This window comes from Salvelinus sp. IW2-2015, linkage group LG15, assembly GCF_002910315.2.
Source record: "Salvelinus sp. IW2-2015 linkage group LG15, ASM291031v2, whole genome shotgun sequence".
In the NCBI taxonomy this organism is placed as follows: domain Eukaryota; kingdom Metazoa; phylum Chordata; class Actinopteri; order Salmoniformes; family Salmonidae; genus Salvelinus; species Salvelinus sp. IW2-2015.
The window spans coordinates 23,718,756-23,745,205 of record NC_036855.1 but is presented as its reverse complement, the minus strand read 5'-3'; the positions used below and the strand labels follow the sequence as shown (position 1 = coordinate 23,745,205).

The 26,450-nt window shown below is 41.4% G+C and overlaps 3 protein-coding genes and 1 long non-coding RNA gene across 8 annotated transcripts in view; 2 read left to right on the top strand and 2 right to left on the bottom strand.

The window, feature by feature from the left end:
- Window positions 1-67: 67 nt before the first annotated feature.
- LOC111974199 (translation initiation factor eIF2B subunit alpha-like) lies at window positions 68-3,829 on the top strand. The gene is made up of 9 exons (XM_024001846.2): window positions 68-564; window positions 793-894; window positions 1,111-1,247; window positions 1,428-1,544; window positions 1,657-1,769; window positions 1,875-1,943; window positions 2,157-2,232; window positions 2,342-2,467; window positions 3,638-3,829. Exons 1-9 carry the CDS (start codon window positions 552-554, stop codon window positions 3,791-3,793), a joined length of 909 nt encoding a protein of 302 aa, XP_023857614.1. The 5' UTR covers window positions 68-551; the 3' UTR covers window positions 3,794-3,829.
- LOC111974200 (transmembrane emp24 domain-containing protein 2) lies at window positions 2,461-10,588 on the bottom strand. Of its 5 annotated transcripts, none has more exons than XM_024147521.2 (6): window positions 10,018-10,588; window positions 6,372-6,564; window positions 6,153-6,173; window positions 5,252-5,359; window positions 4,894-5,044; window positions 2,461-3,052 (listed from the first exon to the last, which is right to left on the bottom strand). In XM_024147521.2, exons 1-5 carry the CDS (start codon window positions 10,195-10,197, stop codon window positions 4,920-4,922), a joined length of 627 nt encoding a protein of 208 aa, XP_024003289.1. In that variant the 5' UTR covers window positions 10,198-10,588; the 3' UTR covers window positions 2,461-3,052; window positions 4,894-4,919. The 5 variants fall into 5 exon arrangements, with proteins under 5 accessions (XP_024003289.1, XP_023857617.1, XP_024003288.1 ...); XM_024001849.3 differs by lacking the exon at window positions 2,461-3,052 and adding an exon at window positions 4,089-4,784; XM_024147520.2 differs by lacking the exon at window positions 2,461-3,052 and having other exon boundaries at window positions 4,089-5,044.
- Window positions 10,589-13,125: 2,537 nt separating this feature from the next.
- On the bottom strand, window positions 13,126-21,371 carry LOC111974751 (vacuolar protein sorting-associated protein 33A). Its single transcript, XM_024002725.1, has 13 exons — window positions 21,234-21,371; window positions 20,900-20,965; window positions 20,583-20,710; window positions 20,258-20,444; window positions 20,001-20,117; window positions 19,721-19,895; window positions 19,349-19,545; window positions 16,353-16,479; window positions 16,068-16,135; window positions 14,938-15,075; window positions 14,683-14,820; window positions 14,204-14,372; window positions 13,126-13,798 (listed from the first exon to the last, which is right to left on the bottom strand). The coding sequence occupies exons 1-13, from the start codon at window positions 21,333-21,335 to the stop codon at window positions 13,605-13,607; spliced, it is 1,806 nt and encodes a 601-aa protein (XP_023858493.1). The 5' UTR covers window positions 21,336-21,371; the 3' UTR covers window positions 13,126-13,604.
- A 610-nt stretch (window positions 21,372-21,981) lies between these two features.
- LOC139028799 (uncharacterized) overlaps window positions 21,982-26,450 on the top strand; it is a 30,980-nt gene continuing 26,511 nt past the window's right edge. The window contains exon 1 of the long non-coding RNA XR_011481012.1: window positions 21,982-22,173. This is a non-coding gene — a long non-coding RNA (uncharacterized lncRNA). The remainder of the gene's footprint in view (window positions 22,174-26,450) is intronic.

The window sequence follows — 26,450 nt, the reverse complement described above, 5'->3', positions numbered from 1 at the left end:
CCTCGAGTGCCCGTTTTGGTCTTTGCCCTAGCACTACACAGCTGATTTAAATAATAAACTAATCATCAAGCTTTGATAATTTGAATCAGCTATATAGTGTTTTTTTCCGAATGCCCAGTTGTCGTGAACGTACTGAAGTCGGAGAATTCCGAGTTCCCAGTTGTTTTGAACGCGGAATCCAGCCCCAAAAATTAGCAAACATTTACCTTAAACCCAGTATAAGTGTGACAGAATTTGCAATTAAACGTATTTTATTTGACGCAAATCAAGGATTGTCTTTTCTCAGTCCACAACGTAAGAAGCTACACTTGAAAGAGCATAATACGCGTCAGAGGAGGAAAAACGTGGCTGTTTAATGAGCGCGAGCAAGTACACGACTAGTAGCTCGCTAACGTTAGATAGCTGGAGAACGAAAGACTAGGTAGCGTAGTTGTCAGCAAAAATCCATCTGACACATACTAGGTTAGCTGGCTAGAAAGTTTATTCTACAAATATTCAGGTATCATCTGGCCGCTTTCTGCTTTTGTTGAGGTGTGGACTTGTTTGACAGAATGGACAAAGATGGTGAGTTTAGGTGTCATTGATGAACTTGATGAGTAGACATGCATCTCATATGGTCCCACATAGCAATATATACATGGTCTTGCCTGCAGTTGATTTCATGGGGGTTGTTTCCATGTATGCACAACACACTGTTCAAGTAGATTAGATTTGCACTGTTCAAGTAGATTTGCACTTCTATATGGTTCATGTTTCCATATGACTGACTTGCCCATGGCCATCTCCTTTCAGAGCTGGTGGAGTACTTCAGGACACAAATGAGACAGGACCCTGAGGTACCCTCTGCTGTAGCAGCAATCCACACTCTCCTGGAATTCCTCAAAAGAGACCAAAGTCAGATTTACTTTCAGACAAGACATTACTTTTCTACCCTCCTTCACTTGTTATACTGTTGTGTAGTGAATCAAGAGGCAAATCTTTTGTCTGATGGTTACTGAATTCAAGATATTTTCCTCATCACTGCTGAAGGGTTGGCACTCGATTTGTCAATTATTAGCAAATAGACAAGTTGTGGTATTGATTGGCTGTGTGCTTTATGTCCCTGAGCAGGTGAGACCATCCTGGGCCTGAGAGAGAATCTGACCCAGACCATTGGGTGTCTGGAGGAGGCGGACTCCTCTGTAGCTGTCTCGTCTGGTGGCGAACTGTTCCTCCGCTTCATCAGCCTCACATCACTGGAGCACCCTGTGAGTAGAGGGCTATCACCTATCCCTCTTGCTGCAACACCTAGGCTACTCTTATACACTCCGAGCTCACTTTACCATGATTTTGCATGTATTCAATGGTGAGAGTACCTTGAGTTGTACAACGTACCATCATGATTTGAGATGTCATTCTCAGAAGTGTTTTATTTGTCCCCCGAACAGGATCTCTCTCAATGCAAGAAAGTTATGGTAGAGAGAGGAGAGCTCTTTCTAAAGAAAATATCCCTTTCCAGGAGTAAAGTAGCAAAACTGTGCCACATCTTTATCAAGGATGGAGCTGTAAGTATTTCTATAGAATTTTGTTTTTTGAATGAAGTCTCAAACCTGCTTCACTGGAACACATGGTGATTCTGCCTCTGACAAACACAGTGTTCTCTATTGCCATTCACAGAAAATATTGACACACTCCTCCTCCCGGGTGGTTCTTAGGGTACTGGCGAGTGCAGCAGCCGACAAGAAACGCTTCATTGTCTACGTCACTGAGTCACAACCAGACTCTGCAGGGTGTGTGCTCAACACAAACGCGTGCATATGTATAATACCAAACTAAGCAAACCCTAGAGAGGAACTTGAAAGAATATTCACAAGTATACTTTTGTCTCTTTCCAGACAAAAAATGGCAGACAAATTACGCAACCTAAACATTCCGGTCACAGTGGTTCTTGATGCTGCAGTGGGGTAAATATCAAAATCATTTCAGTTGAGTCTTGAAATTATATAAATAAATCAGATTGAGATCTCAGCTCAATCATACAATTTTTTTGAAGGACCTTAAAATTACTGTTTTAATAATACCCGCTTTTGATTTATACAGGTAGTCAATATGAAGGAAGCAGTCAGTGAAATCCATGTCTCTTATTACAGTTCTGAAAATAGTGTTTTTTATTAAAGGTATATAATGGAAAAGGTGGATCTGGTGATTGTGGGTGCAGAGGGAGTGGTGGAAAGTGGTGGCATTATCAACAAGGTACTGTGTATATTCTGAATTGGATAACACACCAATCAGACAATCTTATGTTTGTCTTTGGATGATACCATTTACAACATCATGGGTTGTTCTGCAACCCACTTGACAGATTGGCACCTATCAACTGGCTGTGTGTTCCAAGGCTCACAACAAGCCTTTCTACGTTGTGGCAGAAAGCTTCAAATTTGTCAGACTCTACCCTCTAAACCAGCAAGATGTCCCAGACCGATTTAAGGTAATTGCACTAAAATATGGTCATTAACATTCATCTTTAATTTACAATCTGAGAATAGAAAGGTTCAGAACTTTTGTCAAACATTACAGCACAGTTAAAGTATATGGCAATTAGAAAATCAAAACTGGATGGTTTTCAGCGATAGATGGGAGGAGTGAGGGTAGCACAAAACAAATACAAATTGAAAAATATGACTAAATGTAAAATATACAGTTTCCGTAAAGTGTAGTATGTATACGGAACAAAAATATAAATGCAACAATTAATGATTTTGAGTTAGAAGGAAATCAATCAATTGAAAAAAAGTAGGCCCTAACCTATGGATTTCACATGAATGGGCAAGGGTGCAGCCATGGGTGGGACTGGGGAGCCACCCACTGGGGAGCCAGGCTCAGCCAGTCAGAATGAGTTTTTCCCCACAAAAGGGCTTTATTACAGACAGAAATACTCCTCAGTTTCATCAGCTGTCCGGGTGGCTGGTCTCAGACCATCCAGCAGGTGAAGAAGCCGGATGTGGAGGTCCTGGGCTGGCGTGGTTACACATGGTCTGCGGGTTGTGTGGCTGGTTGGAAGTACTGCCAAATTCTGTAAAACGACAGAGGCGGCTTATAGTAGAGAAATTAACATTCAATTCTCTGGCATCAGCTCTGGTGGACATTCCTGCAGTCCGCATGCCATTTTCAAGCTCCCTCAACTTGAGACTAGTGGCATTGTGTTGTGACAACTGCACATTTGTCCTTTTGTCCCCAGCATAAGTTGCACCTGTGTAATGATCATGCTGTTTAATCAGCTTTTTGACATGCCACATCTGTCAGGTGGATGGATTTTCTTGCACAACATTTGAGAAATAAGCACTTCGTGCATATGGAACATTTCTGGGATCTTTTATTTCAGCTCATGAAACATGGGACCAACACTTTACATATTGCATTTATTTTTGTTCAGTGTAGAAGCTAAGTATTGTTGTCCATTATTTTACTCTAATTAGGGGAGGTAGGATCAGAGTAAAATAAATTAAACATTTCAAATCTATGGGGGATTGGAAATGATGCAGACAATTACATTGATAGAACCCACAATATTAAAGCTGATCCACCCCTAAAAACAATTAAAGGTCATTGGGCTGTAGTTATGTGCTAACTTGTGGTCTCACTTTGCTCTCTCTCTCAGTATAAAGCAGACACTCTGAAGGCAGTGGAAGATTTAGCACAAGAACACCCCATGATTGACTACACACCGCCATCGCTTATTACACTTCTCTTCACAGACCTGGGGGTTCTCACTCCTTCCGCAGTCAGTGACGAACTTATTAAGCTGTACTTGTAAACCACCACTAGAATACAATAAACACCATCAAATGGATTCATTTAATTCAGATATGAACAAGTCACCTTTCAATATGCTTATCACTAATAACATTAAACCCATAGTGAGTCTAGACATAATACAAAGATTTTATTATTAGTCTTGGATTTAATGAGAAACTCACAAGCAAGTGTTTTACATTGTGTGAACATTTTCCCCCTACTTGCTTTACTGGAGTTTGAAAAGGTTCCTCCAACCCATGGGAGGGTATATAAAACTACTGTACTAGTTAATTACAAATTAAAAGCAATGAATCTCAAGAGGACAAGGAAACACTTTATTATGAACTGGATTTGGGTCATAAGTTCATCCACATTTTAATTTGACTCAGTCTGAGCTCTATCTGTTATTCACCCCGTTGTGACCAATGTCACCCTCTGCTAACCCAGAATAACAAACATTGAACATAACTACCAATACAAACTAGAATAAAACCTGTACAAAATTGTCCTCATTTGATAAAGTACAATACTAGAACAATAAATGCTCAAGCAACTACTTCAAACTGGCAACAATAGCTCAGATCTCACACCAAGGCTTTTCTTATTCTGCATCTTACCCCAAAATGTAACAGTCTTAAATACATACAGTACGATTATATTCCATTACTTTTTCCATTAAATATGCATTGTGCATACTGTGACTGATTGGCACGGTAGGTGTTAAAAGAACTTATTTGTACAACAAAATATACTCCCTAAAAAACATCTAGAGCAAGCTGAACAGTTGTCTAACAATTATCATTCCAAGCCCAGTGTTGTATTTAATGTGTCCACAACTTACTACAAAACCTCCTCCTGACATTGAGTTTTAGGGCAGTGGTTTGAATGCATAAATACTCTTCTTGATCAAAAATGTATAATACGCTCTTCAGTGCTATTGTCATCAAAGTCTGAGGAGTCAATGCAAAGACAGTTCTCCTCGATTGGAAAAACATACATTGTACCATGGCCTGAAGTACGAGAAGAGGAAAACAGACATGAGATTGGATAAGGAAAAGGCTTTTCAGAGGTTGTTTGATTTCCAACTTTCTAGTATGGTTCAAGTGAATGATGACTCACTTTGGAGTTGGAAAAAAAGCCTCGTTTTACACAACTCTCCGCACCTCGAAAAATCTCTTCAGGTAGTAGATCTGTCCCAGGGTCATGGCTACCAACACAAGAGCTTCAAAGAAGGACCAAAGCACCACTCGGCTGTTTGTGTTGTCATTAACTAGAGGGGAGGGGGGAGGGAGAGAAACAGGACAATACTTCAAACAACTACTGCCACTGAACAATGCATTCACTAAGCTGTCAAAATTGGGTGTTCTTTACATAAATTCTGTTTGGTTTTGTTCATACGTTATTAATTTTCTATAGAAATAGCACATTTTACATTGCTATGTTGTTGAAGAAAGAAGTAGCACAGAAGTGGTCTTACTTGCTCTGTGTATTCTCTCTCGGACCTCCATGTATTCCTGTTCGTGTTTTACGGCCGTCATGGCAACTGCTAGCTCATTAATCATCTCCTCCAGCTTGTTCTGGTGGGCTGTGAACAATAACAGTACACCAAATATTGCACAGTTAAAGAAACCAAGAGGCACAGGCACATAAGTAAATCAAGTAAATCTCAAATCCAAGGTTTATTGTAGATGCTGGTTAAAGGGATGTAAGGACTTTCAAGCAATAAACTTGTGCAGGAAATATTTGTACATCACACAATAAACACCATCAGTAACTGTCAGTAAACTGTGACATCCATGTCTCTGCCAATATCTTGTGCATACCTATTGTGCAAAATTGTCCTTTTAACTAATCTTTACATTAACCTTAAATACTTTGTTAGGTACATTTAAATAATTTAAGTGGGTTTTCTATATAAAATAACTGCAGTAACAAGACTTGGATAAAACTGAAGGCACAGTATGAGCTGGTGGTGCTGTGCAAACTGCTGCATTGACTGGACACACGTGTACATGGATTGGATACCAGATTTCTTATTGAAACTGACCAACCAATCATTTTGAAAGACAGGGAAAATAATAATAATTGTTGACCCAATTTGTTCACTTACTGCTCATAAGGCAGGGGATGAGGGGGGCATACATTTCCAAAGTCCATTCACCAGTCTCAAGTCATTGCTAGGCAACAGGTGAGTGTCCATAAAGCAAAAGACAAAACAGCACAACCCAGGCAATTAATAAAACTGCACTATTTAAATTCCCTGTGTTTATAAAGTAATTCAGTATCTGGGGTAAGCAACACTACAGAGAATGAGGTCATTCTCTCCAAGAGCATTGAAGAACGACCATCTCTGACCTCATGCAATAGTGTTAACCTACCGTCCCAGGTGTCTCCACCACCTGATGGAGGGAAGGGGCAGGCAGAATGAGAAAAGGAGGAATATGATAGAACAGAAGGCATATAAAGGAAAACAGCAGGAGAAAATGAAAGTAGCACACAGTGTTCCCCAGAACGTAAAAACATCTGACGGTGAGATGATATTCCTAACATCAGTCAGTGTAGCCATTGCTGCCTCGTCAACCTTAACCCCAGCCTACCTTCCGTCTCCATGCCGTCTCCTTTGGGAGCCTCTCCGATGTCAATGGTAAACATGACAATCTTGGGCGTCATGGTGGACATCTTATTGCTAAAGCAGAACTTGTATGTGCCATCCATATGGGCAGCCACAGAGTACTTTCCACTGGATTCTCTGTCTCCTTTATAAATCTGCTTCCCATCTGGACCTGTGATCTGCAAATGAAAAGTACCTGCTTAGTAATTGATAATCTCCTGTTAAAGCAGTGGTGGGCCGTCAGGGCCTGCAAGGCCTTCTCTGCTGGCCTAAACATCATCAGAATATAATTTTTTTTTTAAATATATTTTCCCACAAATATGTATTAAATTATTCCCCAGAGTAAGAGTTATACTCTTCATTTCATAGCTTTCCTCTTGGTTGCACTGCTTCCAGCCCCAGGTTGAGATTTGGAGGGCTGGTCTTTACGTTAGATCTTTTATCCAATCATATTCAGCCATCATGTGTTGCCAGGGGTCTAAAATCTGCCCTCAGGCCTTCAGAATCAACAGTGCGGGCGCTTGTAGCTTAAAGTGAATGGAAATTAAAATTTTGTGTCAACCAATCAGCTTTAGAGTTGGCTATTGTACGCCTGCTGGCTGGCTCCAGTGTTACACAGGAGCCAGCTAGCAGGCGTAGGGCGTCCACGTCTTTTGATTGGATTACCAATATTGAGAGGCAGGTCCTATGGGCAGGTCTATGCCTGTCTCTTATACACATCTAGATGTGTATAAGAGACAGGTCGAGGATATAATTATAACGCCATTCTCAAGACGAACTTTTCAAGAAAAGTTAGACATTGTAAGGAGAGGTCGCCCGACGCCACAAAGCCTGTCACAGGCGGGAAAGGGGTTCGTTCGTTCGCCACTTTCAAAGTTTCAACTATGAGCGCTGTCAATGGCTCACAGGCTCCGAGAAGCACTGCAAACTGTACTGCTGGGAATGCCTATTATTTGCAAGTGATCGATTTGGTGTTTGGAGCCACACTGGCTTTGCAAACTTGAGTTGTCTAACCAAGGCAGCAACGAGACACCAAAGTACGGCTGGGCACTTAGAAGCAATGGTGCTTTTGAAAACGTTTGGGGACACCAGAGTGGAGCTACAGCTCTCACTCGTCCTGCGTTATGTGACGGACACGGGAGTCAAGGAGCGATTTATCCGGTTTGAAGATGTGACAAGCGGCAAGCGTTTCTTGGAGGAAAATGAATGTAGTCTGGATAAAGTTGTGGCACAGTGTTTTGATGGCGCAGCAGTCATGGCATCTGGACTCAATGGGGTGCAGGCTAAAGTTAAGGAGAGGGCACCGATGGCCTTATTCATTCACTGCTATGCACATCGACTAAATTTAGTACTGACTCAAGGAGCCTCAAAGCTTAAAGAATGCAAGGTCTTCTTTGCCAACCTCAATGGCCTTGCAGCATTTTTCTCACGATCCCCTAAGCGCACGCAACTGTCTAATAATCAGTCTTTGGTGAGTAGGCATACAATGCATGTTATTTTTTATTAAATGTGTATGTATGTTTCGCATTTTATTTTGTTAATATTAAATAGCCTATATATTAACAAAATAAAATGGCAAATAGCCTATGTTGCAAATTATTTGTTTTCTTTTATTTTCAGTGAATAGTTATGTGTCTTTATCATCACGGTGAAACTGCTTTGGGTGCGACAATGCGCTGTTTAGTGAACACACTGTATTTATTTTTTGGGGGACTTAAAGCTCAAAGTTTGTGGACCAGAAATGGATAGAAGAAGAATATTAATATAACTCTGTTGCACTCGACTATGTTCTTGCCTATTAGTTGAACTGTACTGTATTGTACTCTTCCCCTGCAATTCTCTGAAAAAAATGTCAATTTCAAGGTGACGCAACGCCTGGTTATACTGCGTTTCTGTCTAAATGTATAGTGTCTAGAGCCATGGCATCTAAATGATGGTAATAACAGGTGGATTAATTCGGGTGGGACTGTGTAGGACCTCACTGAAGGCCCAGGCGCCAGGCCCACGGCACGCTACTGTGTTAAAGGGATAGTTCAGCCGAATTACAAGATGACCAATTGGTTTCCTTACCTTGTAAGCAGTCTATGGCCAAGGTATGACAGCAATCCATGCTTTGGTTTTATTTCCCTTGCATGATGCACTGTTTCCACATTTTAGCATTTGTGGCACAAATCCCATTTAAGTCATGGTACCGATATTAGCATTTTTCGTGCATCATGTCCAAACATCCGAAAGTATCTAAAATTGATTCTGAAGCTCAACAAAGTCACTTGTAGATAATTTGAACATGAACATCATACACCCAAAATGCTAATACCGGCACAATATACTTGAATGGGGCTTCCGAGTGGCGCAGCGGTCTAGGACACTGCAGAACCAGGTTCTAATCCAGGCTGCATCACATCCGGCCGTGATTGGGAGACCCATTGGGCGGCGCACAATTGGTCCAGCATCGTCCGGGTTTAGCCGTCATTGTAAATAAATAAAATATGAATTTGTTCTTAACTGACTTGCCTAGTTAAATAAATGTTAAACAAAAAAAATGTATAAGTGGGATGATAGCAGGGCAAGGAAACCAATATATAATTTGGGTGAACTATCCCATTACCGTTAGGAATACAGGTAATTTAGTTATGTTTTGACTGGACACCAGAATGAAAGGCGCTACATGGCCAATCCAACATCTGCATTGGCCATGCAGCATTTATGGCGATATGGCCTCTGCAGAAGTCAGGGCATTCATACTTCTTGCGCTTCGTGGAGCAGGGCAGAACTGTTGTGAAGGAAGTTGTCAAGGAAGTGAGTTTGTGTTTAAACAGGACCTCCAGCACCCCCATCAACCCTCAACCAATCATGTCAATGCGGAGCTGGGATATGGAGCCCTCCGCATCGTTACAAAATTTGTGAGGCGCATGCCATACATGGCTCAAATTGGGCCTCTGCATGCCGCTGGAGGCTTCGCAATTGCGTCACAAACTCCATACTGGAGCCTCCGACCACATTTTCGGATCAAGCATAAATTGGCTCTTAGACGGAATGCAGCCCAAATCCACCAACACAAATATATGAATTATAAATAGCCATAACATGAAATCATGCCTTGGCTTATGTTATTTAAATTATAATAACTATGTAAACAGGACTTATTTTATATGGCACAATTTCAGTGACGTTTGCAAGGTGATGCTGCTAGCTAGGCAGGTTAACGTTGGTTGGCCAACTCGCAAAAAAGTTAGCCACTAACATCCAGAGATAGTTTTCTAATATCTCCGACATAGCTAGCTATGTTACCAAGCTATCTATTTACCCACCCAACTTAGCTAACAATAAAATTGTCATTATTATGTACCGCAAGGTGTAGACTTCGCTACAAGTACATTATATGCCAAGACAAGACCAACTGTTAGCATTATTTTTAGCCACACTTACTAACTCATATTGCTAACTAGTAAACTAGTAGGACGAGTTTAATGGCTTGCTAGCTAGCTAGGCTAACGTTAGCTAACTCAATTGCTCATATTTAGCAAGGCCCACATATTCCAAACCTAGCTAATTGAGCTGCTGCAGGGACTGATTTCGCGCAAACAGATTTAGAAAGATGTTGGGCACGTTCCACAACTCAATGGGCTCACCTCCACATCGATGTCAAGGAAACCTCCTTCGGCCACCTCAAACATGAGGCCCATCTTGGTACCAGAGTTGACTCGTTCAAATAAACATTCTTCTGCATGAGCGTCTATGCTTACAAAATAACCTGACGCTGTGGCGGACAACATAGCTAAAATTACCATAAACTCAGAGAGGGTAAGCATAACTGCTGTTGTTTTTCGCAACTATCTATGAAAAAGACGCTAACGCGTACTATTAGAGCGAGCCCTCGCAAGCCACTGATTTGTGGAGGAGGAGCTAACACTTCTAGTGACTAGTGAAACGCGGACCCGTTCTTTACACCTCAGTGAACGCGTCTTACTTGAAGATGGTGCCACATAAAGACGGGAAAACGAGCCGCGTCGACGTTTAAAAAGCTATTGAATTTCCACTCCGCACTAATACACTACACACTCAAATTAACCGGGGCCTGGTGCAAGACCTGCTGTAGGCCTACGTATCATAATCTAGTACACCGGCCGATTGTAATTTAGCTGCAGATGAAGACCTCGCCTGCTGCAATTCCTTGTTCTGCGTTTGCGGCACACTAAACTTTCAGCACCATGGACAGCGCCACGATCAGCGCAAACTTTGAGAAGCTACGCTGTGCATTTTATTTGAAATGTTTAATGAGTACATCATAATTTGAGTTTGCACACAGGGAAATCCATCCTCTTGGAAACATGGCTAAGAAACAAGTTTACACCATGAACACATGACCAAAGCATTATGATGGGAACTTTCTTCCCTTTGCGAAAAAAACCATCACCATAATAACAGATAAACAAATGTTCTATACAATATCAAACAACATAGCCTACTTCTGCTATTATCTGGAAACCTGCTTAAGCCGGTTATATCCGTAATTATTATTATTAGGCTGTAGGCCTATAGTCTGGCTATTTTGAACAACAATAGGCCTACACAAGTGCTTTTATAACAGTCATACTATAATAGAGCAACTCATCAAGTCCCCCTTTTTATTTTGCAACCATGAAGTATGTTGTCCAGCCTGCTAAGAGCAAAGCGCCTAACAGCACTGTGTAACTGAAGAGAACAACTTTCAGAAGTTCTTTAAAGGTCCGAAGGAAGCAGATAAACATTGGCTCCATCTCGTACAGGTATTCAATCACCCAATGAGTGATGTAGTTTGCAGGATCTGTCTGCTCTGCAATCCCAGGCCCTGAAAAGATTTCAAGGATTTTAATTTGGTCCCCCATTGGGTATACAGTAGAACCTATATCAGCAATCATATGCATGGCTAAATACTGCAATAGTCAAACCATTACCTTATGCATAATATATTTGTAAATTGCTCCAAATGCTTTTGATCTCACTCATCGCAAATGATCATACATTTACTTCAGACACATACAAGCTACAAGAAGTAGTCTGTATATCTTATTGGTAATTTCAACTACTGAAATATACCCATTGATATTTGAAGAATACAGTAATGGCTTAAAGCTTGTCAAAACCCCCAATAATTATTTGTAACGATACAAAATATTTTAGAGAACCAATAAGGAGAAGAGCTGCTGTTTGTAAACACTGGAGTGGATGGTTCACCCACTCAGAAAGTAATTAAGCAACTTTATCGATTGAAATGATCTTCAAATGTATTAATTTTTAAATTCTCTCAGGGAATGTCATTCCTTTATAGATATCCTGTCTATCGTCCACATGCACATTTTACAGTGCACAAATTCCCTGCACTTGTAGACGATACAACCTCGATCATATAGGCCTATGAAAGGTTGTAGACGTACAAAAGTCAAAATAATGTAATAGTCTAAGGGCTCTATTCAATCTGAATCACTGAAGCGTTACATTGCGAAATATACATTTTCAGGTAATTTCCGACAGATGCAGCGTTTACCTTGAATGCAGCCTCGAACATTGACTTTACATTTCAATCACGCTGTAACGCTGAACAACCGCAATATGGATCGAATAGAGCCCTAAAACCAAATATAGCAATAGCCTAAACACATTTATTCAGAAGGAACTATTTAACGGATGGTGCACCAAAAACAGCAAAGCCCCACTTCTTTCTCAGCTAAAGTCATTTTTGTTGTTGCTTTGATAACGTATTATTATAAAATTGTTTACTAAACTATACAATTTATGCTTTTTTCAAGTATATGAAAGTTTATAACTGAACATGGATACAACCAATGAACTCATTGAACATATCGTTACAACGTTGTCAGTATTTATAAACTGCCTAAAAATGGTTAGGCTACTTACCCAATTGGAAGCCTATTTTTAACTTCTTGGAAATTGCATCTGTTGCAGATGCTCTCAGTGCACGGGTTTCGATGTGTTCAATTGTGTGTTATCATACATTTGACAAACCGAAAAGAAAATGCAATACAACATACTGTATATCTTCATGTGATATTTCACACTCAGTTCCTGACTCTTCGCTATACGTTGAAGATAAAATATATTATTTTCGATCTGGACTGTGAGTTCACAAAAATCTCAGACTGCTGTCAGCCTGTCAATACCCGTCCACCACTGACTACAATACCCCGCTGAGCATAGAGCAGGGCACGGACAAACCATCGATCTAGCCAGGAGATCAAACCCAACTCCCCCGCACTTATCCTCTACCGGAACATGGAGCAAATGGCCTCCTAATTCAATCAGCGTCCTGCGCTGTCAAATCATGGGCCTTTATGGGGTAAGATATCCAGACAGCAGAAGGCGATTATCGGCCGATCGGGAGGCCTGTTATTGGGCTAATTGTTCCTTGAGAGAGCTGGACTGCTGAAGGCTGACTGGGCTCACAACCTTTCCGCTCCACTCCTTTCCTCCCTGCCTGCATCATCTGTACCATCTTTATTTTCTTCTACAGCATAAACAACTCGTAAAGTAACAATGCATGTAGCCTAATTAATCGTTATCAAGGATTTTAGATCCTATATGTTGAAGGTGGAGCAAGGATAGTGTAACGGAGGTGCAGCCAAAGTCAGACTGTCCAACTGTACATCAGACATTTGGTCACATTGTAAAGTGGAAGGATAAATGTTTAAATGGTCAGTGTTTTAGAGACCTGAGGCTAACTCTGGTTATAAAAGCAGTAATAAGCTGTCAATTACACATTTTATTTACAGGACTTTTTACACAAATCCTGGAAAGGAGAGAAAAGCCCTATACTGTACAACACATTAAATATAGGTTGAAATCACCAATAAACAATAATAATAATAATACAAACAACTACATTTCAGCCTCTGTGTAAATACAGTATTATTTTTTCAATGATCTTAGAACCTTTCATATGATCATGCCCCAAGTAAGACAACATCTTCTTGGATCCATACAGTGACCACAACAGGTGACAATGGAGAACTATATTTAGAAAGCTGTGAGAGTTGAAGAAGAAAGACATAGACAATTGAGGAGCTGACTTCTGCTCACACTGACTTCTGCTGAGCTCAATCAGACACACCGGCAGGGCGCTGGAATATGGACATTAAAAACAAGCGGCAAGGTCTTTTTTTCCGACTGTTTGTTGGGTCCAGCAGTGCATCTGTTCCCCCTGAGGGGGCAGACAGCAGGCTCAGGAGGCCTGAGCCTCAGGGCGGTCCATTAGAGATTTGATCCAGCTGGTACCATTGATGAGCTTGGTGGTGGCAATGATGTATTCTGTGCCACCATCCTCCATCTGAGACAGGAAGCGTAGGGCAGCGATTTCCGCATAAGTCACCCCTCCCAGAAAGAACACCAGTGTGGTCCTGTTCTCCCCCTGCTGGCCTGTTGGTGGGGAAAGCACAGTCAAACAGGGTGGAGATCACAGGGTGCACCATTCTCAGAGGGTGTCTCAGAGTCCATTTCACACATACGTATAATACACACTTGTACATGTATGAAACAGGACAAATTTAAGCACCCAGTGCCTTTTCCCTCCTCTTTCATAAACGAATACATGTACACAAACAATTACCCAGACAGACACACACTTAATGTTAAGGTCCAGTTTGGTTCACTGTGTACAATAAATCAACTGCTGCTCTAAGACATCTGACACGACAGGGAAAAAGCCAGCTCTTGTCGTCAGCCAGCAGATCACCACACCGGTGATCATTCACCCTGCCTTTCAATAGCTCAGCTTGTTGAGCAAGAGAGCAACTGGCTGCCTTGGTCTCCTGCAGTCCTTACGTTTCTTATGGAGACCAGCAGGCAGCTGTTGTCTCTCCTCAAAGTGTGGACCAGGGAGCATCTTCAGAACCTCCTCGATGCTGCGCCAGCCAGGCCTGGCCAACACCTGGGTCAGACGGATGCTAAGAGGAGCATAGCCACTGTAGACATAGGAGATGTCGTTGGGGTTCTGGATGAAGATGACACACACACACAAGCTGGGTATCAGTACAGACAATACTACATACAAATACAAATCCCACTCTCACAGTCAGAGAAAAACTACGCATGTGAGCTTTGGGAACGTTGTTTTACAAAGACATTTTTCTCTCTCAACTTTCTTAATGACAAAAACAACTCCATTATTGTGCAATTACTAAGCAATGACTATATTACTAACGTGTCACTAGAATAATTACAGTGTTGTTACACAGGTGTTAGTGTTAATTCCCATCCCCTCTCCCAGACTGCATTATGTCTCTCTCATGGGATTCATTCACCTGTTCATTGGCATCCTCCATCCAGAGTTTGAGTGTCTTCCTGATGGTGGGGTAGTTATTCCTGGTGCTTGTCTGGGGCTTCAGAAGACCTGTCTTCTCCAGGTTGTTAAGGGTAAGCATGTGTTCATATCCATAAGTCTGGAGAAAAACAGCACGTCAATCATGTTGCCACAGTAGCATTCATCACATCTTCAAAATAACCATCACTCGTTTAAAACCACTGACTTATTGTAATGTAATCAGAAAAAAATGCACCTGCAGAATCTCCCTCTTGTAGTAGTCCAACAACTTCTGCTTGAGGCCATTGTTGCAGACCGACTGCATACAGACCAGCCGCAGGATTTTGATTAGGGGATCCTTCTGGGCGATGCAGTCCTCTATGTATGTGTTAACCTGGGGAATGGGAAATAGGGGATGTTGACAAGCAAGACTTGAAATGAGTGCACACACACACACAGCCAAAAAATATGTTTATTTAGTGAAGGCAGCTTTCAGGGCCGACCCTAGCTTTTTGGGGGCCCGAGGCAAGAATTTGTTTTGGGGCCCCCCACCTCGCTGGTAAAACATTTAAGTTAGCCTCCTCTACGCCTGTGGTTTTAAAGCAAATTTTGTGAAATTTTACACATTTTGCCATGGGGCAGAAAGAAAATGTTGCAATTTTAAAGCAAATTTCCTGTAATTCTACAAAGTTTGCCATGGGGCAGAGAGAAAATGTTGCAGTTTTAAAGCAAATTTCCTGTAATTCTACAAAGTTTGCCATGGGGTGGAGAGAAAATGTTGCAGTTTTTAAAACATGGCATAATTGAACATACCTTAACTGACTTATGCCATGTTCATATGATATCTGAGTGAGAGTGACTAACAAAATCAGGGCCACTGGGCACATGCCCTGCATGCCTGGTCAGTAATCATTCGGCCACGAATACTACAAGGTGTAAATAGCCTCTCAAACAAACTCCGCCCTCCTCCTGCTACAACAGGCTTGTTTATTGTCAGTCTCCATTATCACCTTTCTAGAACAAAGACATGGCAGACATGTAAGAGCAAGTCAACTGTCTAATACCCAAACTCAGTTCTAATAACATTGCATGGTGTGAAAGGCATCTCATTAAATTAATCTTCATGTCAATAATATGTCCAAACTGACCCTGGAGTCAGTAACCCACACTGATAGTCACATTGAGACATTAGAAGAGAAGAACTAGTGATGCTCTACTACATTTCAACATTCCACCTTGTGTATTCTACTATTCTAACTCTCAACAGTAAGTTGAGACTGACTGAGTTCCTACATTTTTTTATATTTTGTTTGCGGCCCCCCCCAGAGCTTACAATATTAGAGCTAACCACATGTCCACCAAGCACTGAAAACATTGTGTACCTACCTTGTCTGTATCGACTCCAGTCATAAACTCCTGCTCCACTGTCAGGTTATCAAAGAAGGCCTCAGACGCTGTATCAGAGAGAGAGAGAATATCCATTTACCTCTGTTACAGAGTATCAACAGCTGTCTTACTCTAAACTGTATGGCACACATACATGACATACTGATATACTCTACCACATTGGATTATACTGTAGGTATATCTTGTATCAGGAAGAAAGACAGATAGAGTGGAGGGGTGTTAGTTGGACATGAAAGAAGAAGGAGTAAAGGTTGTTTTTCTCACTGGTGATGTCCTTGATGAGCTCAGCTATGGAGGTGTGATTGGCCAGCGAGCTCCGTGCTGCCTGCATGTGGGGCAGCTGGGACACAAACTGCTTTATCTCGCCCACTGTTTTGGCACTATGCCGCTCCTGCAAGACAAATTCAATTAAATAACATTAAAACACTGGGGGAAAAAGTTGACAGGTCAGTCGTAGACAGTTTAAATCACACATTACCATGAGTCAGATACTGGATGCTGGAGGTTTGAAATAAGGAAAATGTATGATAGACTTTAACAAGGACTGTGTAGCGTAACATACGGATGATGTGAAATGTGGGAACCGTTTGAGATGACAATCACGTAGGAAATTACAACAAAAAAATCTACTTCTCAACTACACAATAAACAAACATTAAGCTCAAAGCAAAGATGTTGGAATGATTTCAGATGAAACATATCGTATAGACTGCTGCTACGTAGGCATAACAGTAGTAAGAAAGGGCTTGTTGGCTGGAGAACAGCTGATACAATCATCAAACTAGAGAACATAAACTTGGATTAGGAACAGGTTTGGGCAGGACAGAAATGTAAGAATACATCAACGTCCACCGGTGTGGGACGTCAGCCTAATAATCACATGCAAAGCATCCAGTGACAATTCTGATGCCAAAAGTCTCTTGCTGACAAAAATGTAGGCCTGTAGGGAGATTACCTAAACACAGTAGAAAACTGCTTTTCTTGTTGCTCTTATCTAACATTCTTGTATCATAAAAATGTTGTTTACGTTCTTAGTCGATAATACTAACTGTCAGCTGGCTTTACTTTTTGGAAATCCACCTTCTGAAAAGTCTACCTGGCACATCGAAGGTGATTAATAAGAACACAAATTGATATGATTAGAGAAATCGGTAGCTAATGTAATTACATTTACATTAGAGTAGTTTAGCAGACGCTCTTATCCAAAGCGACTTAAATGAGCTTTAGAAAAGAGTTGTCATTTTCAGCCTGAACCTGAGCTCAACAGTACTGAATGGGCTTGGGCTGGACCAGAATTTCACAGAATTGAGTCGGGTCCTCCAGCATCTTCACAAGGGCCTTTGCCTTTATTCTGGGATTGATTTACACTTTTCGCACCAAAGTATGTTCATCTCTAGGAGACAGAATGCGTCTCCTTCCTGAGCTGTATGATGGCTGCGTGGTCCCATGGTGTTTGTACTTGCGTACTATTGTTTGTACAGATGAACGTGGAACCTTCAGGGGTTTGGAAATTGCTCCCAAGGATTAACCAGACTTGTAGAGGTCTACAATTTTCTTTCTGAGGTCTTAGCTGATTTCTTTTGATTTTCCCATGATGTCAAGCAAAGAGGCACTGAGTTTGAAGGTAGGCCTTTAAATACATCAACAGGTACACCTCCAATTGACTCAAATTATGTTAGTTAGCCTATCAGAAACTTCTAAAGCCATGACATAATTTTCTGGAATTTTCCAAGCTGTTTAAAAGGCACAGTCAACTTAGTGTATGTAAACTTCTGACCCACTGGAATTGTGATACAGTGGATAATAAGTGAAATAATCTGTCTGTAAACAATTGTTGGAAAAATGACTTGTGTCATGCACAAAGTAGATGTCCTAACCGACTTGCCAAAACTATAGTTTGTTTACAAGAAATTTGTGGAGTGGTTGAAAAATAAGTTAATGACTGCAACCTAAGTGTATGTAAACTTCTGACTTCAACTGTACATTGTTTTATCAATTTTGCGCCAAATAGAAATTGTGTGAGCAATAATAGGACCAAAGCGTAGTTTACATTGTTTAAGGGATATATCAGAGAAGAACACCTCTTCCAGGGCAATAGGAGACACCATATTCCTCTATATATTTAGCCCGGGGGCAGAAGAATCATGTCTAAACCAATTTAGGACGTGGAAAAAAGCTAGTGGATGGAAATACAATTTAAAGTTTGGTATGGAGTCTTCCTACGTCTTTCCCTCTTTGTAAATGTGTTAATTTTATCCGGGATCGTTTACCTTGCCATATACATTTTGAAACCGCACTATGAATTTTATCCCAATAGCCAAAAGAGGGAGCGCCATGGGAAGCATTGAACTACAGAAATTCAGCCATGGCAATATATTCATTTTGACAATAGATATTCTACTGGTTAAAGCAACTGGGATATTATTCTATCTACTGAGGTCGGATTTAATTGATTTGAGTGCTCTGTTAAAGTTTCTGCCAATGGTTTCATTTAAAGAAGGAGATATTCCCAAATATTTAAAATGGGAAACGATTGGATTCTATAAGTAGAGATGGAGTCCTCCATCGGGGTCTTGAGAGGCAGTAGGGCAGATTTGGTTAGATTTATTTTATAACTTGAGATGGAGCTGAATTTATCTATGACCTTCAATGCATTTCGACACGATTGAGATACATTGTCTAGATATAGTAAAATATCTTCTGTGTATAATGAGATCAAGTGATCAGTAGATTTTAGAGATTGACGAATTGCCTGGGCCAGAGGTTCCATGGATAATAAGAATAGCAGTGGTGGAATTGGATCGCCTTGTCTGCTGCTTCTAGTGATTCTGAATGGAGCAGATTAGATATTGCCTGTTATAACTATGGCTGAGGGATTGGCATATAGTATTTTAATCATATTAATGAAATTGGAGCCAATTCCCATATGTTCCAAGAAAGAAACCCCTCGCCTTTCTAAGACAAGGACTGTTTCCTCGTCTCTTCACGCCGGTGCCACTCGCCTCCGCCGCATTGTTCTCAACATCAGTTTAAATCAATATATTTTCAAAAACCGATGGCTTTTTTTCAGGTTCATAAAATGTCTGTGATGTTGGACGGGGCCTGGGTTCGAGCTTCAGCTCACCGGGCTTGGCTCAAATTGTTAAGTTGATGACAACTCTAGCTTATGTGGTCTGACATTTGGACTCATCTGAGTGTTTTCAACAGTTGGTCTGCCCTGTCTGTGTGTGTCTGTGAGTGTGTGTTGGGATGAGGCCAACCTCAAATGCAGCGGAGATGATCTTGGCCTTCTTGCTCAGTGCAGCCCCTACGCCATTGAAGTTTTTGTCCCGTATCTCAGCATACAGCTCCTCTGCTGAGTTGAGCTGCATCTTCTTGGGCTCCGTGGGCAGGTCTTTACCCGCCTCACCCTGCTTCTTTTGAGCAGAAAACTTCTCAGGAGGCAACTTCACATAACCTGTTTGCAAACGCATGTACACAGAATAGACAAACATGCAGACAAAGGTCACAAAACCACATACACAAATCGACAGAAACCTCTCAAGATGTCTGTCTTTGAATCTATATGTCATTGAATGTCTGTATTTAGCTTATTATTGTTTTTTCATGCATTAACAGAGGCTCATCCTCACCGTTGGTGATTCCATAGACTTCGTCAATGAGGCCCTCGTAGGTGAGCTGTGTGGCCAAAGGGGTGAGCAGGTCTACATTGCGGTCCAGCAACAGCAGTGAGTCAAACACAGGTAGGATCTGAGTCTGGGTGCCAGCAAACTCCCTTTTCATCCTAAGCATCATGTTAGCTACATGCTTCACAGGAAAAAGACACGACAGTTTAATTTCCAACACAATGCATTTATCCAAGAGTTAACTGTGGACATTTAAACTCCAAATGAAGCTTTTTCCAATACTCACCCGTGCACACTCTCCTTTCCCAAATATCTGGGGGATGGTCCCATACAGAGCCTGGAGAGTCATAAGGCCCTTGGCAGTGTGGTACAGACTTGTCTGGTCACTTTCCAGATAGCACTCCTAGAGGAGCCAGGCGGGGCACATGAATAGGTAATTACACCTTACAATACAAAATAAAGCTTTGTACCTGAGCCTTACTGGGCATATGCATACACTGGGACGTGTGTAGTGTCTATGTGCATGTCCCTGTTCTAACCTACCCTGAAGGCCCCCTCAGACTCCATGGAGAGCAGGTCTCCATCATAGGGGATGAGGTCTAGGATGTACTCGTCTATGTTGATAAACGAGCCCAGGACCCCCTGCTCTTTCAGCCTCTGCTCACAGAGCATGCTCCGCCGTGGCACAAACAACATGTGGAAATCACGTGGGGAATGCATCTTATCTTCACTGCAGAAACACACATTGAACACAAGAGATACGCTATATGAGGGTAAGCAAACCACATTCACATCCACCCATATGCAATACTGGCTGCAGCATTACTCCAAAATCAATACAAGTATTTAGTGCCAGTGAGATGCTGACCTGATTACATTTTCAGCTATAATATCCATCAGCTCAAGCCTGGGACGGACAAAGAAGATGATATTTTTCACGTCAGCAGCAGGGAGACGCCCCCCTTTGAGGGTGAACATCTTCTCCACCTCATGTTCCTGGAGGATATAAAGAAGACACAGATCTGTCAACAACCAGTTTGGCATTTTGCTCTTGCTGTAATGTGAGTCTTCTAAAGCCTATGCAAACACAAGCATTCATTGTTGCTATTCTGTCAGACTCGGTTATAAAATTGTTGCTGTAGGTCTACAGTACACACAGAAGTACACATTTTAAGTCAGTCTTACCTTCAACAATGAATATTGTGCTATCAATCCAAAGGGTCCAGTCAGGTATTCATCCCACACAATAGCCTATGGACAGTTAACAACAATTTTTGACACATAAATACTATTTGAGGTCCAAAGTTGACACTTGAATCCACTGCATCTAACTGTTATTTATTTAGCTAGCTAGCTAGCTAACGTTACTAACTATGTGGATTACTATGTACCACAACAACCCCATCATTGTTTATGTGGATGATAGCTTTGCATGCTAGCTAGTGTTGAACAGAAAATTCAGATTAAAACAAGGTAAATGAGTTTGTAATTTCTAAACTCTTTAATCCAGACGTTTTACCTTGCTTCCTCCACATTTGTCCAAAAACTCACGGAGCTCCTTCCGCGCTGCTTCCCTCAAAATGTTTAAATTTACTCTTCCATATGATAAGTGCGCAGACATTTTGGCACCGACTGTGTAGGGAGTGTCAGGTGACTGCTAGTGGTAAAGTGTGTGTGTGCGCACCATGTGACCTACAAGAGGTAGTCTTTGAGCTGTAATAAATATTCTGTCCAATAGATGGCCTCAGTAGAATCCTCAGTTATACCGCAACTGTAAAATCAGATGGGGTGAAAGGCATTTAGAGACGGGCAGACCATTTAACATGCACAAATCAATTTAAGACCAAAAATCTAGGATAAAGTGTGGCAATAGTATAACGATGTGCCTCTAGCGACAAATGTTGTTGATGACCATGGCCAGTTGATGTAGCATATAAAACACAGACATGCAACTAATGTGGCCTTCTGATGGAGGGAAAACTAAAACTTCATATGTTACCCCGATATGCAGGCTGATTGAGCATCCATGAAAATAAGGTTGACGTCTAGGCTATTAGACCGTTTAACTGAAAGTGTTTACTTTCATTGGGCTAGTGTAGCCAATCAATTAAATAGTAAGTTGAAAATTAGAAACACGAAACGAAGACAAATTTAAAGTATAACCAGGTAAGAGTCCACTACTTGAGCATCAATGGTAGTCTACTTGGATGCAGGGGTCTCCTTCCCAGGGTACCAAGGGCTTACCACTGAGGAGGGGAGCCCACGCAGGGCGTATAGTGTGGAGATTGGTCCTGGCGACGGTGTTATAGGAATTGAGAAGCACCCCTTGACAAAAAAAAAATTGGCTTGTGACAGGCGTTGCATGCGCAATGAACGGTTTGCGGTTGATTCCAGTACAGTATAAAATTAGTCCGCATCATTCCCTGACATCTTCCTTCAATAGAGGGCTGAAATCTCAGGTAGGCTTGCTACGGTTTTCTAAAGGTCTGCATCTATTGTGAGCAATAGGCTACATTTCACGTATTGCAGTTCAGGGTGCTTCAATTAAAGATTTTTTTTGCAAAATGCAGTTACATGAATAAAATAACATTATGTATACATATGAGGACTGGCTGGTTCTAAATCACAGATTCTCCATCACTTATGATGAAAAATGTATGGAGCGCTGGGCTTCAGTTTATTTGAATAATCTCATTGAAAATGTATTTGAATGAGAAAAGTATCGAATTGTATCACATAGACCTATGGTATGCAATATGATGCTATCTGTATAAAAAAGACCCGATGGATCAGAGTTTTATCTAGATTGTTGAAAACGTTCCCGAAGACGAGGTTGAGGGAATAGACTGCGTTTTATTTCGTAGCTGTAACAAATGCTTTTACTGAGTGAAATTACTTGACTACCAAGAGAATGCTATTCCATAGAGCCTACTAAACAGTAAGCTTTACTGACGTCATTTTATGCTTAGCATATGTTACTTCAATAAAACTGATATTACAGGCTGTCTGTTGTAAAATACATAGGCTAATGATTACTTGAAGTATTTACATTTCTTATCCACTTCATTCATGAATAATGTGGTCCATTAATAACCACTGATGGTGGTAAAGCTTCCTGCAGCCTCCATTCCTCCATCAATGTCTCTACACACCCCTGTGCAGTAAGTGCCTCTTTACAATGAGACTGGTGGCAGACTACAATTCATTCTCTCAGGTCTGGATGATTCCTTGTTGCAGTTGGGTTGTGGGAGAAGAGCCCTGGTATGTTATTTGGGAGATACTGTGGTTGCAGTAAGCTCCCTCACATCTCATCCCTGGGCGTTGCTGCAGGATTTGAGAGAATCACATCAGTACTTGATGTGCCACCGCGCCAGACCTGACTAAAATCATGGAGATTGATTTTAAGGCTCATGCTTTCCTGATGGTTGCACCATTGTTAGTCAGCTGATGTTTGGTATGTGATGTTTCAACCTCCTCCCCAGGGCATATTGAGAACGAGGTTGGGGGCCCAGAGTTATCTGAACCACAACTGTATTGAGGTTAAAACCAATCTAGGGGAAACCCTGAAATTATGATAGTACTACCAATACCACCATCCCCAACTCTTGCCAAAGTCTTGAAGCATGGGGATTAAATGGAGGAGGGGAGATAAGACTGAATGGACTGCTTGCGATATCTGCAATTGCCTCCTCATATATGAGTAACCACCCATAGCAATTGGTTGACACCCATGCGCTCTGCCCCCCCCCCCCCCCCCCCCCCTGCTTCTCTCACTACACCACACTCCCTATGTGCATAAGCTGCTGCAGAGGAAGAGAATGGAATGTGGAGAGAGGAGTAAAAATGTCTGTGAAGAAAGAGGGGGATTAAGGGGGGGGGTGATTAGCTTCACACCATTTGTATATATATATATATATACAGTGACAAGAAAAAGTATGTGAACCCTTTGGAATTACCTGGATTTCTGCATGAATTGGTCATCAAATTTCATCTGATCTTCATCTATGTCACAACAATAGACAAACACAGTCTGTTTAAACTAATAACACACAAACAATTATAATTGTTCATGTCTTTATTGAACACACCGTGTAAACATTCACAGTGCAGGGTGGAAAAAGTATGTGACCCCTTGGATTTAATAACTGGTTGACTCCTTTGGCAGCAATAACCTTAACCAAACGTTTTCTGTAGTTGCGGATCAGACCTGCACAACGGTCAGGAGGAATTTTGGACCATTCCTCTTTACAAAACTGTATCAGTTCAGCAATATTATTGGGATGTCTGGTGTGAACTGCTCTCTTGAGATCATGCCACAGCATCTCAATCGGGTTGAGTTCAGGACTCTGACTGGGCCGCTCCAGAAGGCATATTTCCAGTGGGTCAGAAGTTTACATACACTCAATTAGTATTTGGTAGCATTGCCTTTAAATTGTTTAACTTGGGTCAAATGTTTCGGGTAGCTTTCCACAAGCTTCCCACAATAAGTTGGGTGAATTTTGGCCCATTCCTCCTGACAGAGCTGGTGTAACTGAGTCAGGTATGTAGGCCTCCTTGCTCGCACACGCTTTTTCAGTTCTGCCCACAAATTTTCTATAGGATTGAGGTCAGGGCTTTGTGATGGTCACTTCAATACCTTGACTTTGTTGTCCTTAAGCCATTTTGACACAACTTTGGAAGCATGCTTGGGGTCATTGTCCATTTGGAAGGCCCATTTGCGACCAAGCTTTAACTTCCTGACTGAAGTCTTGAGATGTTGCTTCAATATATCCAAATTATTTTCCTTCCTCATGATGCCATCTATTTTGTGAAGTGCACCAGTCCCTCCTGCAGCAAAGCACCCCCACAACATGATGCTGCCACCCCCGTGCTTCACGGTTGGGATGGTGTTCTTTGGCTTGCAAGCTCCCCCTTTTTTCTCCAAACATAACGATGGTCATTATGGCCAAACAGTTCTATTTTTGTTTCATCAGACAGAGGACATTTCTCCAAAAAGTACGATCTTTGTCCCCATGTGCATTTGCAAACTGTAGTCTGGCTTTTTATGGCGGTTTTGGAGCAGTGGCTTCTTCCTTGCTCAGCGACCTTTTAGGTTATGTCGATATAGGACTCATTTTACTGTGGATATAGATACTTTGTACCTGTTTCCTCCAGAATCTTCACAAGGTCCTTTGCTTTTGTTCTGGGATTGATTTGCACTTTTCGCACCAAAGTACTTTCATCTCTAGGAGACACTACGCATCTCCTTCCTGAGCGTATGACGGCTGTGTGGTCCTATGGTGTTTATACTTGCTTACTATTGTTTGTACAGATGAACGTGGTACTTCAGGCGTTTGGAAATTGCTCCAAGGATGAACCAGACTTGTGGAGGTCTACAATTTTTTTTTCTGAGGTCTTGGGCTTGAATTTCTTTTGATTTTCCCATGATGTCAAGCAAAGAGGCACTGAGTTTGAAGGTAGGCCTTGAAATAAATCCACAGGTACACCTCCAATTGACTCCAATCGACTCAAATGATGTCAATTAGCCTGTCAGAAGCTTCTAAAGCCATGACATCATTTTCTGGAATTTTCCAAGCTGTTTAAAGGCACAGTCAACTTAGTGTATGTAAACTTCTGACCCACTGGAATTATGATACAGTGAATTATAAGTGAAATAATCAGTCTGTAAACAATTGTTGGAAAAATTACTTGTGTCATGCACATTGTAGATGTCCTAACCGACTTGCCAAAACTATAGTTTGTTAACAAGAAATTTGTGGAGTGGTTGACTGCAACCTAAGTGTATGTAAACTTCCGACTTCAACTGTATGTATATATACAGAGAGAAGAGGGGTGGTCATGGAAGAGGTAGAAAAACAAATATAGGAAAGAGACAGATAAGTGCTCTGCAAGCGAACTGCATAATTTAAAGCTGGCAGATACAAGGCAGATGTACCAAAATCCACCCCCTAGGCACAGTTCAACATTTAGTTTTGATTTACATTTGGTTAAGTTGTCAACTAAAGTGACTTCCACTTGAAATCAACAAAACAATTCACCATTTATCATTGGATTTAGGTAAAACCCTGTAAAGTTGGGTTACATTTTTTAAATTCCCTTAGGTTGATTACTTTTTTCAAATCCAATCAGTTTGCCATGTTGATTCAATGTCATTACATTGACTTTTTTGGTTGAAATGACATGAAAACAACGTTGATGCAACCAGTTTTAGCCCAGTGGGCAGTATCTTTGGGTTTGTTTTCATGGTTTGCCTCTCAGACCATACTCTCTTAAGGGACTTGTTCTTATTCAATTCTATTTCTAGCCTTGCAGGAAGGCTATCTGGATGCATTATTTGGGTTGAAATGCAGGCTCAGGGTTTTCCCCAGCACACATGGGCTACGGAACATAGAGCCGGTATATCATTAGTAATTAGTCATGTGTTTTGGACCCCTTGTGAGAACACACTATTTTCCCTAAGCCCTAACCCTAAACCTAATTCTAACCCTAAAACTCATTTTAACCTTAACCCTAAACCCCCTAGAAATAGCATTTGACCTTGTGGGGACTAACAAAATGTCCCCAGTTGATAAAATGTTTGTTTGTTTACTCTTCTTGTGGGGGCTTTTGGTCCCCACACAGTAAAGTTAAACATGTCCACACACACACACACACACACACACACACACACACACACACACACAACACACACACACACACACACACCAACACACAACCACACACACACACACACACC

Excerpts from the sequence above, each read along its gene's own strand:
- LOC111974200 (XM_024147521.2), bottom strand. The coding sequence starts at position 10,197 with ATGCTTACCCTCTCTGAGTTTATGGTAATTTTAGCTATGTTGTCCGCC. Across the intron at positions 6,565-10,017 it reads TCCTTGACATCGATGTGGAG|ATCACAGGTCCAGATGGGAA; the intron begins GTGAGCCCATTG and ends TTTCATTTGCAG. Across the intron at positions 5,045-5,251 it reads AGAGAGAATACACAGAGCAA|TTAATGACAACACAAACAGC; the intron begins GTAAGACCACTT and ends CCTCCCCTCTAG.
- LOC111974751 (XM_024002725.1), bottom strand. The coding sequence starts at position 21,335 with ATGTCTGCGCACTTATCATATGGAAGAGTAAATTTAAACATTTTGAGG. Across the intron at positions 20,711-20,899 it reads CACAATATTCATTGTTGAAG|GAACATGAGGTGGAGAAGAT; the intron begins GTAAGACTGACT and ends TATATCCTCCAG. Across the intron at positions 19,896-20,000 it reads GGAAAGGAGAGTGTGCACGG|CATGTAGCTAACATGATGCT; the intron begins GTGAGTATTGGA and ends TTTCCTGTGAAG.
- LOC111974199 (XM_024001846.2), top strand. Across the intron at positions 895-1,110 it reads ATTCCTCAAAAGAGACCAAA|GTGAGACCATCCTGGGCCTG; the intron begins GTCAGATTTACT and ends GTCCCTGAGCAG. Across the intron at positions 1,770-1,874 it reads TCACAACCAGACTCTGCAGG|ACAAAAAATGGCAGACAAAT; the intron begins GTGTGTGCTCAA and ends GTCTCTTTCCAG.